General features: G+C 53.5%; 4 protein-coding genes across 4 annotated transcripts; 1 reads left to right on the top strand and 3 right to left on the bottom strand.

Annotated features, from left to right (window-relative positions):
- Positions 1-1,251: 1,251 nt before the first annotated feature.
- Positions 1,252-2,628, bottom strand: DCS_03569 (C4-dicarboxylate transporter; the record flags this gene model as incomplete). The annotated part of the gene is made up of 1 exon (XM_040800888.1): positions 1,252-2,628. One exon carries the CDS (start codon positions 2,626-2,628, stop codon positions 1,252-1,254), a length of 1,377 nt encoding a protein of 458 aa, XP_040655921.1.
- Positions 2,629-6,759: 4,131 nt separating this feature from the next.
- DCS_03568 (uncharacterized protein) lies at positions 6,760-7,707 on the bottom strand (the record flags this gene model as incomplete). The annotated part of the gene is made up of 1 exon (XM_040800887.1): positions 6,760-7,707. One exon carries the CDS (start codon positions 7,705-7,707, stop codon positions 6,760-6,762), a length of 948 nt encoding a protein of 315 aa, XP_040655920.1.
- A 2,148-nt stretch (positions 7,708-9,855) lies between these two features.
- On the top strand, positions 9,856-11,093 carry DCS_03567 (uncharacterized protein; the record flags this gene model as incomplete). Its single annotated transcript, XM_040800886.1, has 4 exons — positions 9,856-10,167; positions 10,227-10,348; positions 10,413-10,590; positions 10,689-11,093. The coding sequence occupies 4 exons, from the start codon at positions 9,856-9,858 to the stop codon at positions 11,091-11,093; spliced, it is 1,017 nt and encodes a 338-aa protein (XP_040655919.1).
- Positions 11,094-11,274: 181 nt separating this feature from the next.
- Positions 11,275-12,826, bottom strand: DCS_03566 (uncharacterized protein; the record flags this gene model as incomplete). Its single annotated transcript, XM_040800885.1, has 4 exons — positions 11,275-11,849; positions 11,914-12,292; positions 12,364-12,633; positions 12,728-12,826. The coding sequence occupies 4 exons, from the start codon at positions 12,824-12,826 to the stop codon at positions 11,275-11,277; spliced, it is 1,323 nt and encodes a 440-aa protein (XP_040655918.1).
- Between the last annotated feature and the right edge of the window lie 333 nt (positions 12,827-13,159).

Here is a 13,159-nt window from a genome sequence, read left to right as displayed (position 1 = left end):
AGATTTCTCTGCAACAGAAGTCGTTTCAACACCCGAGTATGCTTATTTTCATCCTCCCAAGTACTAACAAACAGACTTAATACGAAGGCAAGCCCATAATGTACGAAACACGGCAGGCTGGAGTACATTCTCAGTACTGTATTGTACTAACAACGACAAGTGTGACAGTAGCTATTCTATTCCGCACTCAGATGGGGGCTAATTTCGTAGGCATGTCACTGAGCATCGCCACCACTAGTACATCCATCCATGTGCAGAACTACAAGATCCTCCTGACGGGGCCCCAACAACTAGCTACGTGGAAAGCGAGGAATACAGCACAAGTAGCAGGTGCAACGTGAAGGAACCGAACGGAGACACCTAATATATATGTAATATTTCTCCACCTTGGGTCTCGAGAGTTCGCATGCCTCGTGAAGGAACGTAGCGGCGGAGGAGGGGCAGTGCAAAGCGTGGGTATAGGATTGACATTCACTTGTCCAGATGCCTTCAAGGGCACCGATACTAAACACGGGCAGGCTTATTTCTATTGTCTAATGGATACATTGAGACTGTTCCCTCTGCGCCTATCCTGGCTACTTCCTTGACCGTATGCTGATAATCCAGTGTCTGGCGACGAGAGAGACCTGCCTGCTTCCATGCGAAAGCGATAGGATTCGAAAAGGGTATGGCCGGTATTTGAATAGTATCGTAATGATGGTATATGTGCGTATGTAAAAGTATATGTACGGACAACCAAATCTATCCCATTACCAAACGTGACGGGGATAGATACGGGTATGGATGGGGCAAAATGCAGAACGAATGCTTGGCCGCTACTACCAGTGTGCGCCGTATGCGATGCACATCATGACCAACTGCCGCATCACTCGGACTGGCAAGTGTCCTGGTTCGGGTACATGTAGAACAGAAGCTTAGGAACAGAGTTTGTGGTCGACCCGAATCGACATCAGTCTATTTTTTATAGATAGGAAATGAAGGGAACAACCTTGCTAACCTGACTCTCCATTCACAGACGTCGAAAATTGGGCAGACTTTACTTCACTGCCATCCTTCCTGCGTCTCATACAACGTTGCAGGATCGATTCGAGCCGACGCAGAAGTCTACGAGAAAAAAAAATTACAAACAAAACCCCCCAAGCGAGTGTACCAGGGCGAGTTCTGCTCGCCGGCCCCAGTCGGATGGCTTGGGTGGTACCGGATGAGAAAAAGGAGAAAGGAGGTAAAGCGCGGTCGGTCTGTGACGCACCATCAATGGTCCTCGACGTCCTCGTCCCGTCCCGGATACATTATGTCCTGCGAGATGACGGCTCGGACCATGCTGTAGAGCACGAAAACGTACATGGAGAGCAGAAGGATGCTCATACCCGTCGTGACCCACAGGACGGTGGAGTTGCCCAATTGCTTGCCGATGGCGATGGTGGCCAAGACGAAGCCCGTGTTGGGAAAGACCATGGCCCACCAGCCGAGGTGAAAGTACTTGGGGCGAGACTGGAGGACGGCGACGACGCCGATGCCGAACCACCAAAAGCTGAGAGCCCAGAGGAAGACGGCAGCGATGATGGCCATGGTCCGGATGAGGCCGACGTCGAAGAATCGGCCGTCCTTGTCCGGATCGAGACTCGCCGGCAGGCCGTTGGCCATGCCAATGACGGCGAGCGCGGTGAAGGACGGGGGCCCGACGCACATGAAGAGTCCCGGCCGGTGCTCGCGGTTGGGGAGACCGGCCTGCATGAGCCGTCCGACCATGTGAGCGTACATCATCATGGCGACAGAGATGCCCAAGCCCTGACAGGTGAGACCGGCGACGATGATGGGCACGGCCGCGACCGCCGGCTGCGTGTCGGCGATGACGGAAGCAATGGTGCCCGAGAGCATGATGGGGAAGATGGGCAAGATCCAGGTCGGCATCATCGTCTGCAGGCCGAAGCTGTGGGCGGCGAAGACGAAGCTGTACTGGCCGACGGCGAGCAGCAGTGTGACGATGACGTAGGCCCAGAAGGACCCTTGGATGGCCCAGATCAGGGCCGTGTCGTTTTCCGGTATGGCGTACCGATCGGTGCTCGTGATGAGCGTTGCGACGGACAGGAAGAAGGTGGGGAAGAAGAAACCCTCTCGCGGGTGCTTGAGCGAAGCCGACATGTCGCCGGGGTGGATGAGGAAGCGGAAGAGCATCAAGCTCGTGATGGTGGCGAAGATGATGATGTTGATGATGTAGACGGCGAGGCCGATCGACCGGAGGCCGGGGAACTGATTCGGCTGCGCAAAGATGAGCAGGGACAGGCCGCCGGTGCTCATGGGAAACGTGTACCAGGCCCAGGTGAAGTGGTGCAGACGCTGCTTGAAGCCGAGCTTCGGCCGATTGGCGTCGTAGATGTCGATTTCGGAATTCCCATGGCTGCCGTGCACGTCTTTCTGGGATTCGTGCACCGGTGTCGCCATCTCAAAGCCGGCTCCCCCCTTTTCCTTGTCGGGCATGTTTTCGTACATTTCGTATATCCTCGTCGCTCGATCCATCTGGGGGTATTCGGGTGATCGGTGAGAGGCCATTGAGTTTCTCCTCGTTGACAGATTGGAGTCGGCCCAGCTCTGGGTTGTCCTCCTCGGAACGTCACGGCTCCCATACATGGTGGCCGGACTTTTGTGTTATGCAGAGCAAGCGGCGAAAGCAGGCATTCAAAGTAAATCGAAGCAGGACGAGGCAACGACAACGGCAGGTGCAAAGGCAAGTAAATAAGAGAGAGAGAGAGCGAAGCTAGTCCACCGGCCCTTGGGGGGTGACTTTGGGGGAAGTCAGCAGCAAAGAAGATGATCCACCAGTCATCGGCGAGGTTGAGCAGCAACAGTTGGGTCATCTGGCAACCAGCCGCTTATGAGGGATTCTAATATGGAAAGGGAGGCGGGAGGCTGCGAAAGCCATGACCCCTCGCCTTGAAATTTGCTTTCCAGCTTCCCGCCTCCGACATGGACAGGAGGTTGCTATTTTCGTTCAACGGGACTCCTCGACCATGGAGCATGGACCGGAGTCATTGGAATGTGAGACGGCCGGCACTTTGTTGTCTCACCGCAGTGGAGCAGACTCGCGATAGAAACGGCGGCTCGCACGGTCTGGAGCGGAGCCGCATCAAACCGTCTCCACGAAGATGCCTCACTGTCGATTGAGCGTCTCTCCTGGGACGTGGCATGCTTCAACATTGCCGGAACCGAGGACTGAGTCGGATTCTTGAGGGGGTCTCAATGGCGGAGACAGAATAGGGGATATTACCATGTTCGAACTCTATGGGATCACCCAACGACAACTATACATTGATGAGTGTGCTGACACCGATTATTTGTCTCCTGTCGCCATTTACCACTTTCTGATGGGAACAAGCCAATGGTGAGCCGTGCGCCGACCGGTAGTTTGTGGGAACAAGACAATGGACGGTGGATGTATGACCAGAGTTGATGAACGCCATGTTGACGTTCATGCGGATTCTACCAAAACTTTCCTAATTACAGATCATGGTTGGCCTGCGGCTTGCCAGGTCTCGACTGGCGGTCAGTGCCGGGTATGGAAATAGCAGCGTTTCAACATCATATCAAGTGTCGATCGTCAACGACGGCTGCCGGATCCTGTGACGGTCGATTTCCACATTTCCACATCTGTGCAAGACGTACCTGCACAACGAGTGAGCTCAAAAACGGTTTACTTATTCTCCATCCGTACGCCATCTTCGGCAGCGGCGTTTCCAAGCGCTTTACCGTTCCGATGGCTGACTGTGTGGGTCGTCATCACTGGTGATGTGATGCACGGATGGAACTTGCTTATCGAATGCCGATTCGGGCCTGCTACAATTTTCACTTTCAGTTGACACTTATTGCAGATAAGAATGAGAACGTGCGCGGCGTCGTTATCTACCAACCGCAGAGGCAGCTCGCCTCCCATCGACGGTCTCGCACGCCATTCAGCGGTACCACCCGTCATTGCCCAAGCAAGACAAGTCGTCTGTTCCTTTCGTTCCCATGCAATATCAGGGACATTATCGAGATGTCGAGGAGCCACCGCATCATATTTTATTTATTATTGTTGCCCACTCACTACTGGCTTTCCGTTGCAGGTGGTTGCCCGCTCACGGGAATCCTCAATCTTGGGGCATGGGGGTGGGGGGGCACAATGCGTAGAGCGCAGGGGCTGAAGTGATCGTTTGCCTGTTGCTACCTCATTCTACCGATACTGCTTCATGGGCGCGAGTTTCCAGAAGCCGATCAATCAAGCGAAGGCGAGCATTTTCACTGCAGGCTCCAATCTTACCGGGCGCAGTGCGTTCTTTGACCCCTTCATTGGTCTGCCCACTGTCCAAGCTGTGGTAGGACGTGGGTGATGGACAAAAGTGTATTTATTGTACGATAAGCGTTACCTTGGCCACGGCCTTTTCATTGCGCTGGAATTGACAGGGCAGTGGCAGGTGGACGAGCGCGAACAGAAGTTTCTTTGCGCAGGTCGGCAACAATCACAACCTGTCGCCGTTCGACGCGCACTGATGCCATCCGATAATCCTCACTGCCAGTAATACGGTGCAAGCAATCCGATTGCTATTCGCCATATAGGAAGGAGGTAAGTGCGTGTTTGAACGTTGATCGTCAATGTTGTATCGCTGGTAATGATGCAAACTGGTTCGGCCAGGCCTATTGCGACAGGCAAGTCACCCATCAACTGGGACCAGCGGCAGATGTGTCCCCGGCGGCACTGAATCCTTGGAGCCGCCTTGCTGATGATGTAAAAGTAAGTCACTGTACTTCTTCCGTTTGCCTTAAGTCCAAAACTCGACCTGTTCCGAGGATGGATAGCAACCGTCAGCAGTTTCAAACCTGACAGCTGCTGTCTATTACTTCATATATGACTAATACAAGTTTGAGTCTCGGGCCGAGGTTGTAATCGATTCTAGTAGTGGGATGTTTCAGCATCTAGTTCCCCATCCTCATAACCGCATGGCAAATGAAACTGACAAAACCCACCTCAAAATCACAAAGGCTGCACCGCGATAAATTATGGCCGGAGCAGACTCCAAATAGTCTCATTATGGATCCGACTATTCCATCACTTCGGGGGTGGCCCAAGCAACCTACTTACATTATGGCATGGCGGCCAATGAGGCCACTTCATCACACAGTACACACAAACCGTTCGTCTCCCAATACTTCTTTCATATCCATCACTGACGTAGCTAGTCAGTATTCGTGACTGTTAAAAGCACACAACTGAAACCAAATATCATCGGCCCCCACATTCCGTCTGTCTGTAAACTAAGTCTATAGCGCTCTCCGTCTCAATGGCCCTTGGCCTTCCGGTGTTGCCTTTCGGTGCTGTTCGGTGGTTGCGTAAACGGGACCATTTGGCGACTCAATTTCAGTCTCAAACATAAGCCCTCATCACTTTGTTACCAATTATGCATGAGCGAGATAGAAACACCAAGAAGCACGCACAGGCTGCATAGTCCGCCAAACTGTTGATTTATGTTGAAGGACAAACGCTAGAAAATTACGAATCAGCTTGGCCGGCAAACCAACCATCCTGCTGCCGTATTCAGCCGGCATCTTAGCCACGACAGAGTATTGCACATAAGATGCTGGTAGGGGAAAACGGGAGGAACGATCAACAGTGGCGTGGAGCGTTTGCGGCGCGAGGTGTTTGGGAGTCGTATCTAGCCTCGCGCTCTCGACCACGGGTGATTGATTGCATGCAGGCCATCCCTGCTGATGGTAAACAAGCGCACGCGAGAATTAGTAACAGTTCCGTCTTGTCTGACCACCGACCGTTTTAACATTGGAGGAAGAAAGCGTTTCAGGACCCCCAATTTCTCGCGCTTTGACACCCGTCCATTTCAAAGATGAAGCCGTAAGGTTCAGGCCATCCATTGGAATTGGCAGAGCAAGGCCGATTCGCTCATTGCTCGTCGCTGTCTGATAAGTTTTGCAACCTTCCACGGATGCAAGCCGGACCATGGCAATGCTGGCGTGAAGCGATGCTTCTTCCGTGGTGTTGTATGCTATGGATTCATTCGCATGGCCCTGGGCGTTTCGCTTCGTCACGACTTGTCCCGTTACACCACCGTATGATATGCCACAGGGACATGGCCTGGGGTGCTTGCTGTACGAATCGCACGGCGCCGTCCTTGACGAATAATGAGTGTGTGGAAATACACAGAGTACAACCAGGCCCTTTGGCTTTCAAAATGCAGCGGAAAATAGGTGGATTCATGGACGAAATGTTCTTGTCTATGAAAAGTTTCAGTAAATTTTCGGTGATTCATACCGGAAAGTTATGATAAGCCTAAAGCACGAATAACAGCATCATCACGCAAGGGGGCGCGGAAAGCGATGCGGTAAAAACAATATCTCTTGTGCAACGGCAGAAATCACTGTTGATACTAACTGTCGCTAGAACGAGATAAATCCAGAACATTGGTTTCAAGGCGTCCAATACACCGTAGTCCTCTTTTACCGCTCTCGAAAGGGGGCCAGAAAGCTACGGCAATAGGGGGCCAAGCCATGGGAGTCCAGGCGGATCCGTTGTGATTTACACCAGATGCGAGAGCCCACAGGTGTCGTGGGAAGCATCCGTATCCGGTGAGCCTCAAGGTGTTATTCTCGTTGCCCAGTCGGTGATGCGTGTCTGCGTGCGGCCTCGAATGAGGGATTTGCGCTCAACTCGGAGGTATCTGTCGGTGGCCAACGCTGCCGCACAAGGGCTGATTACACCATGATCCATCAGCACTGCTATTGCTTGCATCCACCTCCCGTGACTGCGCTGAGCCCCCTCAAGATGAGCCAGCTAGCGAGCTGGGTGTGAAACCATCTTCCAAAGGAGGTTTCGAGGAGTGTAGGCTTCTCATCTGTTCGCCTCCACATCCACGTTTCGTTGACAAACACAACACTCTCTCCATGTCGCTTCGAGTCGGTGAATGGGGCCGGCTCAATGGCGGCGACGAGCAATCCCCGAACGGACGGGCCCTTGTAGGATGGGGGAACCTCCATCATCAATTCCGAGCGTTCCGACAGAGACGACTTATCTTTCCAATGCTCGGCCACCCTGTAGATGCCGTTCACCAGATCGCCCGGAGCAAAGGTCAAGCTGTTGATCCAAGTACCATCAAATGTCGTTCGAATACTCTTTCCACCTACCATGGTGCGTATGAGCATCGCCTGGGGTGTCCAGCTAAAGGCCTTGTGCGTTGCTCGAACGTACTCCCGTAGCAATGGAGATGGCTGAGTCGGTCGCCACTTTCGTGAGCTTGGTGATCCGTTGATGGCATAGGACAGAGATGCGATGGGTACGGGCTTGGAGACGACGCGCTCATAGACGACAACCCATTGCGAATCGGACTTGACTTCTGCCGGAAGGCTTATCGGATCATGTGGTTGTGGTGGGGAGCCCGAAGCTGGCGGTGACGACTTTCGACGATGTCCCCTGACTGCGGTCGTATTTTGGTGGCCTTGCCAGTACAGGTAAATGAGGTATCCCACTGGAATTGCGGCTGGCAAAATGACCCATGGCGCAATAGCGGAACGACCAAGAGAACGGAGCACCATGACGACGACGGCGTTGAACGACGAAAGATCAAGCTGTACAGTTATGGAACGTTTGAGGATAGAAGTTGGAAGGGGGGAGTCGCGTTGGCGTTTCCTGCAGAGGAGGACATCGCGTATAGTGGTGACAACGCGCATGAAAGCAGGCAGACTAGTGATTGGCCGTAAACAAACAACACGGAGAACTAGTAAATAACACCTGTAGTCCCATATCACCGACGACCATCAATGCCCCCGAAGTGGACATTAATGGGGAATCATACAATAAAGCATTGTCCAAGAATGGTTGCAAGTACGGCATGATCGTACACGTACGCATCTTTATATGATGCTAGAGTCTGCAGTAACATTAAAACGGTAAGCCGGGCAAACATCTTCATGCTGTTTATAGACAGTAGTAGAGCGAGCACTCCCTGTAGCTTACCACTACTCCTCAATCTTCAATGATGGGTGATGCGTACATGGTAATTTACTTCTGGATGACCCATCCTAGAATAATCCACGAAACGCAGAGAGCGCCTGCGCAATTGCTGACTCTTGAGTCGCTGCCGATGAACAAAATAGGGGGGTGAGCAAACCGGGGTAGGCCTGCTCCACAGTGCCGCGTGGTGGGGCCGACTCGGCGCTCCGTCGCCGGTCACCGTCCTTCCAGCCTCCCTAGGCGTCCACTCGCCATTCACGAGGATCATATGCTGAAAACAAAGCAGCGCATGACTGGATTGCAGTATTCAAGTCGCGCGATCAATGGCGGAAAATTACAGGGTTGACGTCTGGAAATGGGACGAGAAGGGCCGATATAGCCCGACTTGCACGGGCGAAAGGATGCATCCGATCGCTGCGACTGACGAATGGAAAGGAAGATCTGATCAGTGTGACCTCGATACGTTTTTCGCCTACTATTTTCTTGGTCCGGCCTATGGAACGTAAGGGCTACCTCCAAACCAGTCGCCCAACTGCCCAGCAAGCAGCCTGGACCCTGACATGCTGTGCTGGCACTAAGTATGCGTGTCATTGCTTTTCCTCGTGTCCTAATCACGAGCCTCGTGAAATGATGGCAATAGGCCTTGATAGAAATGATGACACCACATTCCTCGTCACAACACCCTTCCAATTACGTGAATCCTTCACGCGGCGGATAATTCGCAGTCAGGCTCGAAGCACGAACGTTCGCGTTCACGCCACGAAGGAAACATTTTACATCGTTGCTTTCTAATCATTGTCGGTAGATTATGGACGAGAATCCGCTGTAGTTTGACCTTTCATCTCTGAACATGGGTCAACAACATGGGGGTGCTCCCAACACCGTTCATCTAGCCGATCCCTTTCCTTGGCCATTGCACCCGAGAGTTTCACGTGCCGAGAGCACCTCAGATGATACTACGAAGGGTTTGATGATATCAAGTTCAAGTCTAGAAACCGCCAGCCAAGCGTTAATAATGAGTTGGTGTGCTTACCTCTAGTCTTGCCATTTCGAGTTGTGTTCAAGCTACAATCTTTGTGGAACGCTGTCAAATATGTTCTGGGTGATTGCACGTTCAGGATACAAAATCATGCATGAAATCTTCAAACTTTGTGACTACCAGCATCCCATGTGCCTGAAATCCTGCGCCTTGTATCGTTCGAGAGACGGCATCCAGCAACCGCCCGAAGCCGACCCCAATGCTCCTCAGGATTCCTCTCAGCGGAGCTGCGGGTTCGATGTATTTGGATGTCGCACCTGACCTCGGCTGGATGCGACCAGACAGAAGAGGCGCACCGAGCGTACCAAACTTCAATGCAAAACCTCCTCGGCCTCAGTCCCCATGGGGAAGCAGGATATGAATACTCGGCCCCAATGCGGCACTTTTGCGTACATCCCATTCATCCCCGTGAATAATTTTCCGACTGCCTTCAAGTTCCTGCGCTTGAGAATCGAAACTTTGAAGGTGGCATATCTTGCGGAAGGGTGAAGTCTTGATACAAGAGTCTCTGGAGTTGGACGGCTCTGCGTCGGCCGTATTCTCAAGCTGCTTTGGTCTTCAGAAGTTCGCAGCTTCTACCCGGAGCAAGCGTACAAACAAGGCCCGAAAGTGGAGCGATGAAGGTGTGATCACGACTGAGGGGTGGTAGCGACTCAGATTCTCGAGAGAGACAGAACAAGAGTGCGAGGGAAAGGAGAAATCGCTCTCAAGCGGCGGAAAGGTATAAAAGCCGGAGATTGGCTGCGACTGAAAAGGAAAATGAAACTAATCAGGCTCGGAGCATCATCTGACGCACCCTTCTCCATATTGTATCTGAACCGTCGCCATGCTATTCATGTTCATCGCAAGCTTCGGTGGCCTCTTCATCCCTGGAGCGTTTACCCAGCTGTTCACGGTGAACTGCGCAACTCTAACGGTTCAACGAGGTGATCCCATCGTCTATCCCGGCGTGGTATCACCCCATGTGCATGCTGTTGTGGGCGGCACTGCCTTTGCACTTACAGAATCCAACGAGGCGGCCAAAGCTGCCAATGCCACAACCTGTGACAAGCTGCTGGACAACAGCAACTATTGGCAGCCGCAGCTGTACCATCAGAGAAACGATGGCAGGTTCGAGATCGTGGAGATGCAGGGAATAGTGAGCAGAAACGGCGAACCCCATGCTTGGAACCCGTCCTCCTATGCTGACCTGTTGAGGCGGCCTATTACATCAACCGGGCATGCGACTACGCAGAAGGACGTACGAACTGCAACGGCATGCCACATGCTCGAGCACCGCCTGCCGGCTTGCGCATGGTTGTTGGCAACCCCTATTTGAGGTGTGTTCTTTCCCCAACCAGTCCGAATACCTCGGAGCCAGGAGCTGTGCTCACATAAAGATAGAACGTACGACCACTCAAACCCGGCACAACGGGCCATTTCTCACGTCTGTCTGGGGAAAGAAAACGTGCCAGACACACCGCATCTTCCAACGAGGCAGTGTGATCGCCTCCGAGCGGAGACTTTCTTTCCATCTTGCTGGGACGGAAACAATCTAGACAGCTCGGACCACAAGAGTCACGTATGTTCCCCTTCCCCACGCATTTCTGTACACATGCCCCCCCCTTTGCGCAAAGCTATGAACCAACTTTCGTTGATCGGTGCTCATGCCGGGTGCAGATGGCATTTCCGGCAATCGGAGACTACAATACTGGGGTATGCCCCAAATCGCACCCAATTGCCATCCTCTCCGTCTTCCTCGAGTTCTTCTATGACACTGGTGCCGTCAAGGACTTCAACAGGTGGGTTTGGGCCATGGGCGACGCCACGGGATACGGACTGCATGGAGACTTTCTCAACGGTTGGACGGACCAGAACGCCCTCGGCAGGGCCATGGATACTTGCACCGGCCCGCAGGGTGTAGATGCACCCAGCTGCAGTCTGAATATTGGACCGGACGGACCAGGGCGCTCGAGACGGCAGGATATCGAGACGGACGCACCGAGGGAGGAGGTTGGTTTGAATGGTCCCCTCGACAAGCTGCCGGGGGACAACCCGGTGACCGGTGAGCCGATTCGAGGTTAGAATTCGAGCATCTGAGAATGGAACATCGGACAGATGGGCCGTATAGCTCGCGAGATATGCGCTTCATAGTGCCGAGGATAACGACTCGTCGTTTTATATTTCCTTGATAGGAAAAGTGTATGTACCATGATGTTTATGTGACATGTATGTGCATTTGGGTGCGGTAAACAAAACTGTCGTACTATAGCCGCTTGGCAACCCAAAACTGAGCGTTGTATGAACTCTTGGTGAGGGCCTTTTTATCAAAGCCATAGATGGCCTCCATGCTCCTGACGGTTGCGTTCTCAAAGGTTAAGGGGCCGCAAGTCTCATCCGTCTCCTGATATTCGAATCCCATTGCCTCGGTGACCTTGATGATTTCCTCAAGCGACAGCTGCACGAAAGGACCGGTTCCGTAGAGCAGGGGCCCGAGGTTGATCCAATAGCCTCCACGTCTCAGCACCTTCTTGATGGTGTCAAAATAGCTCATGAGGTTGCGGGCCGTGTCGATGAAGAAGTAGGTGAGGACGACGTCGTAGTGCCCTTCCTGAGCAGAAAATGCGGTGATAAAGTCCCCCTCGACCATCAGCACGGACTTGGGGTCGACGTTGGTGTCCGGGAAGTGAAGTTCCCGAAACATGTCCTCATTCGCGGCGTGGTGAGACCAGCCGTCGACAAAGGGGGAGAAGGTGTTCTCGTGCATGCGCCCATGCTCCTCGAGATACCTGTAGACGACATTCATATACATGGACCACTCGTTCATGGTCACCTCGAAGCCTTGGACGGATTAGCCAGAGCACTTCCATTCTGCAAGGCTGCGAGTCCGCGTGATTGACCGTACCTCCAAGGCGGTGGATCTCGTGGCCAAGCCTTCCTAAGCCGGCGCCGGGAAGCAGGATTTTGACGGGCGCGAGCGCCTGTCGTGTTGGGAAAAGCTGATTGAGGCTTCGGAGCATGCATGAAAAGGTAACGTTCCTCTCATGTTCGCCCTCGGCCGTCCAGTCACGAACAATGTGCTTCAGCGCCTGGGAGACGGCCGTCCTTTCGGCCAAGTGGCCAGCCGCTTCCCTCTCACGGGCGTGGGAGGCAAGGTCGGAAAAGTCCAGGCCGTAGAAGAGCAGTGCGCTATCGACAATGGCGTCGCATAGCGCCTGGTTGCGATGGAGCTTCCGCTCGACCTTGTCGAAGTTGGACGAGTACGACAGGTGATGTTCCAGCAGCTGCAAGCAGGCAGGCAGGTTAGGAGGAGTAGTCATGGCTGGGCGGGAACTGGTTTGGATGGGTGACGTACGGCCCGTTGGGACTTGGAGACGCCCTTGTAGAGATTGCGGAGCCTCGTCAGCTCTCCGGCCTGCCTTGTACGATATCTGAGAAAGCCGTGGAGGGCGTCGAGCAGGCGATGCCGCGGATGGTTGGTTGTCCATTTGCCACTCCTCCTGTCGAAGGACTTGAGCAGCCGGGTCCTCTCCTCCTCGTGCCTCTGGCCGGTGGACTGGTTCTGGGCGAGCTGCATGCTCACGAGAATTTGATGCACCTCGGTGACGGACGCAAAGGGCTGAGGCTGAGCATTTAGTCGAGTCAATCCAAGGGCACAGGGGGCGGGCGGCAAAAAGCGTGCCGACGGACGGAGGGGGTGGACGGAGGGGATGACGTACAGCATCGTGCGCGTTGGCCTCGGCCACCTTGCTTGCCCAGCCTAGGGTGGAAAGGAGGGCGAAGAACCACCATGCAGCGGTGCGCAAGGAGGCCTTCATGGCCGGCTCGAGATGGCGGTGAGCGAATGAGCGCCGTCGCAACGCAAGGCGAAGGAGGTTGTGAGCGTTTCCGCGTCACGACCCTTGCCGCGTCACGAACACTTGAAGGGGGGCAAAACGGTGAAAAGCAAAAGGCGAGCCTGGGGCACCACAGCGTGCAAATGAGGGAGCGCACTGTGCCACAATAATAGCGCGTTGCCACAGTACAGCTGCAATTATAGTGCGTTCAATTTGACGCACTGCACACAGTACGAATTATGGAGGAGGGACCGTTCTACGGAGTACTTAATTTCAGTGTACAGTACTTACCTAGTACTTATTTTCCCCATTTAG

The sequence above is a fragment of the Drechmeria coniospora genome, chromosome 02 (genome assembly GCF_001625195.1).
Source record: "Drechmeria coniospora strain ARSEF 6962 chromosome 02, whole genome shotgun sequence".
In the NCBI taxonomy this organism is placed as follows: domain Eukaryota; kingdom Fungi; phylum Ascomycota; class Sordariomycetes; order Hypocreales; family Ophiocordycipitaceae; genus Drechmeria; species Drechmeria coniospora.
The sequence above is the reverse complement of the archived record's forward strand: the minus strand, read 5'-3'. Positions and strand labels throughout refer to the sequence as shown.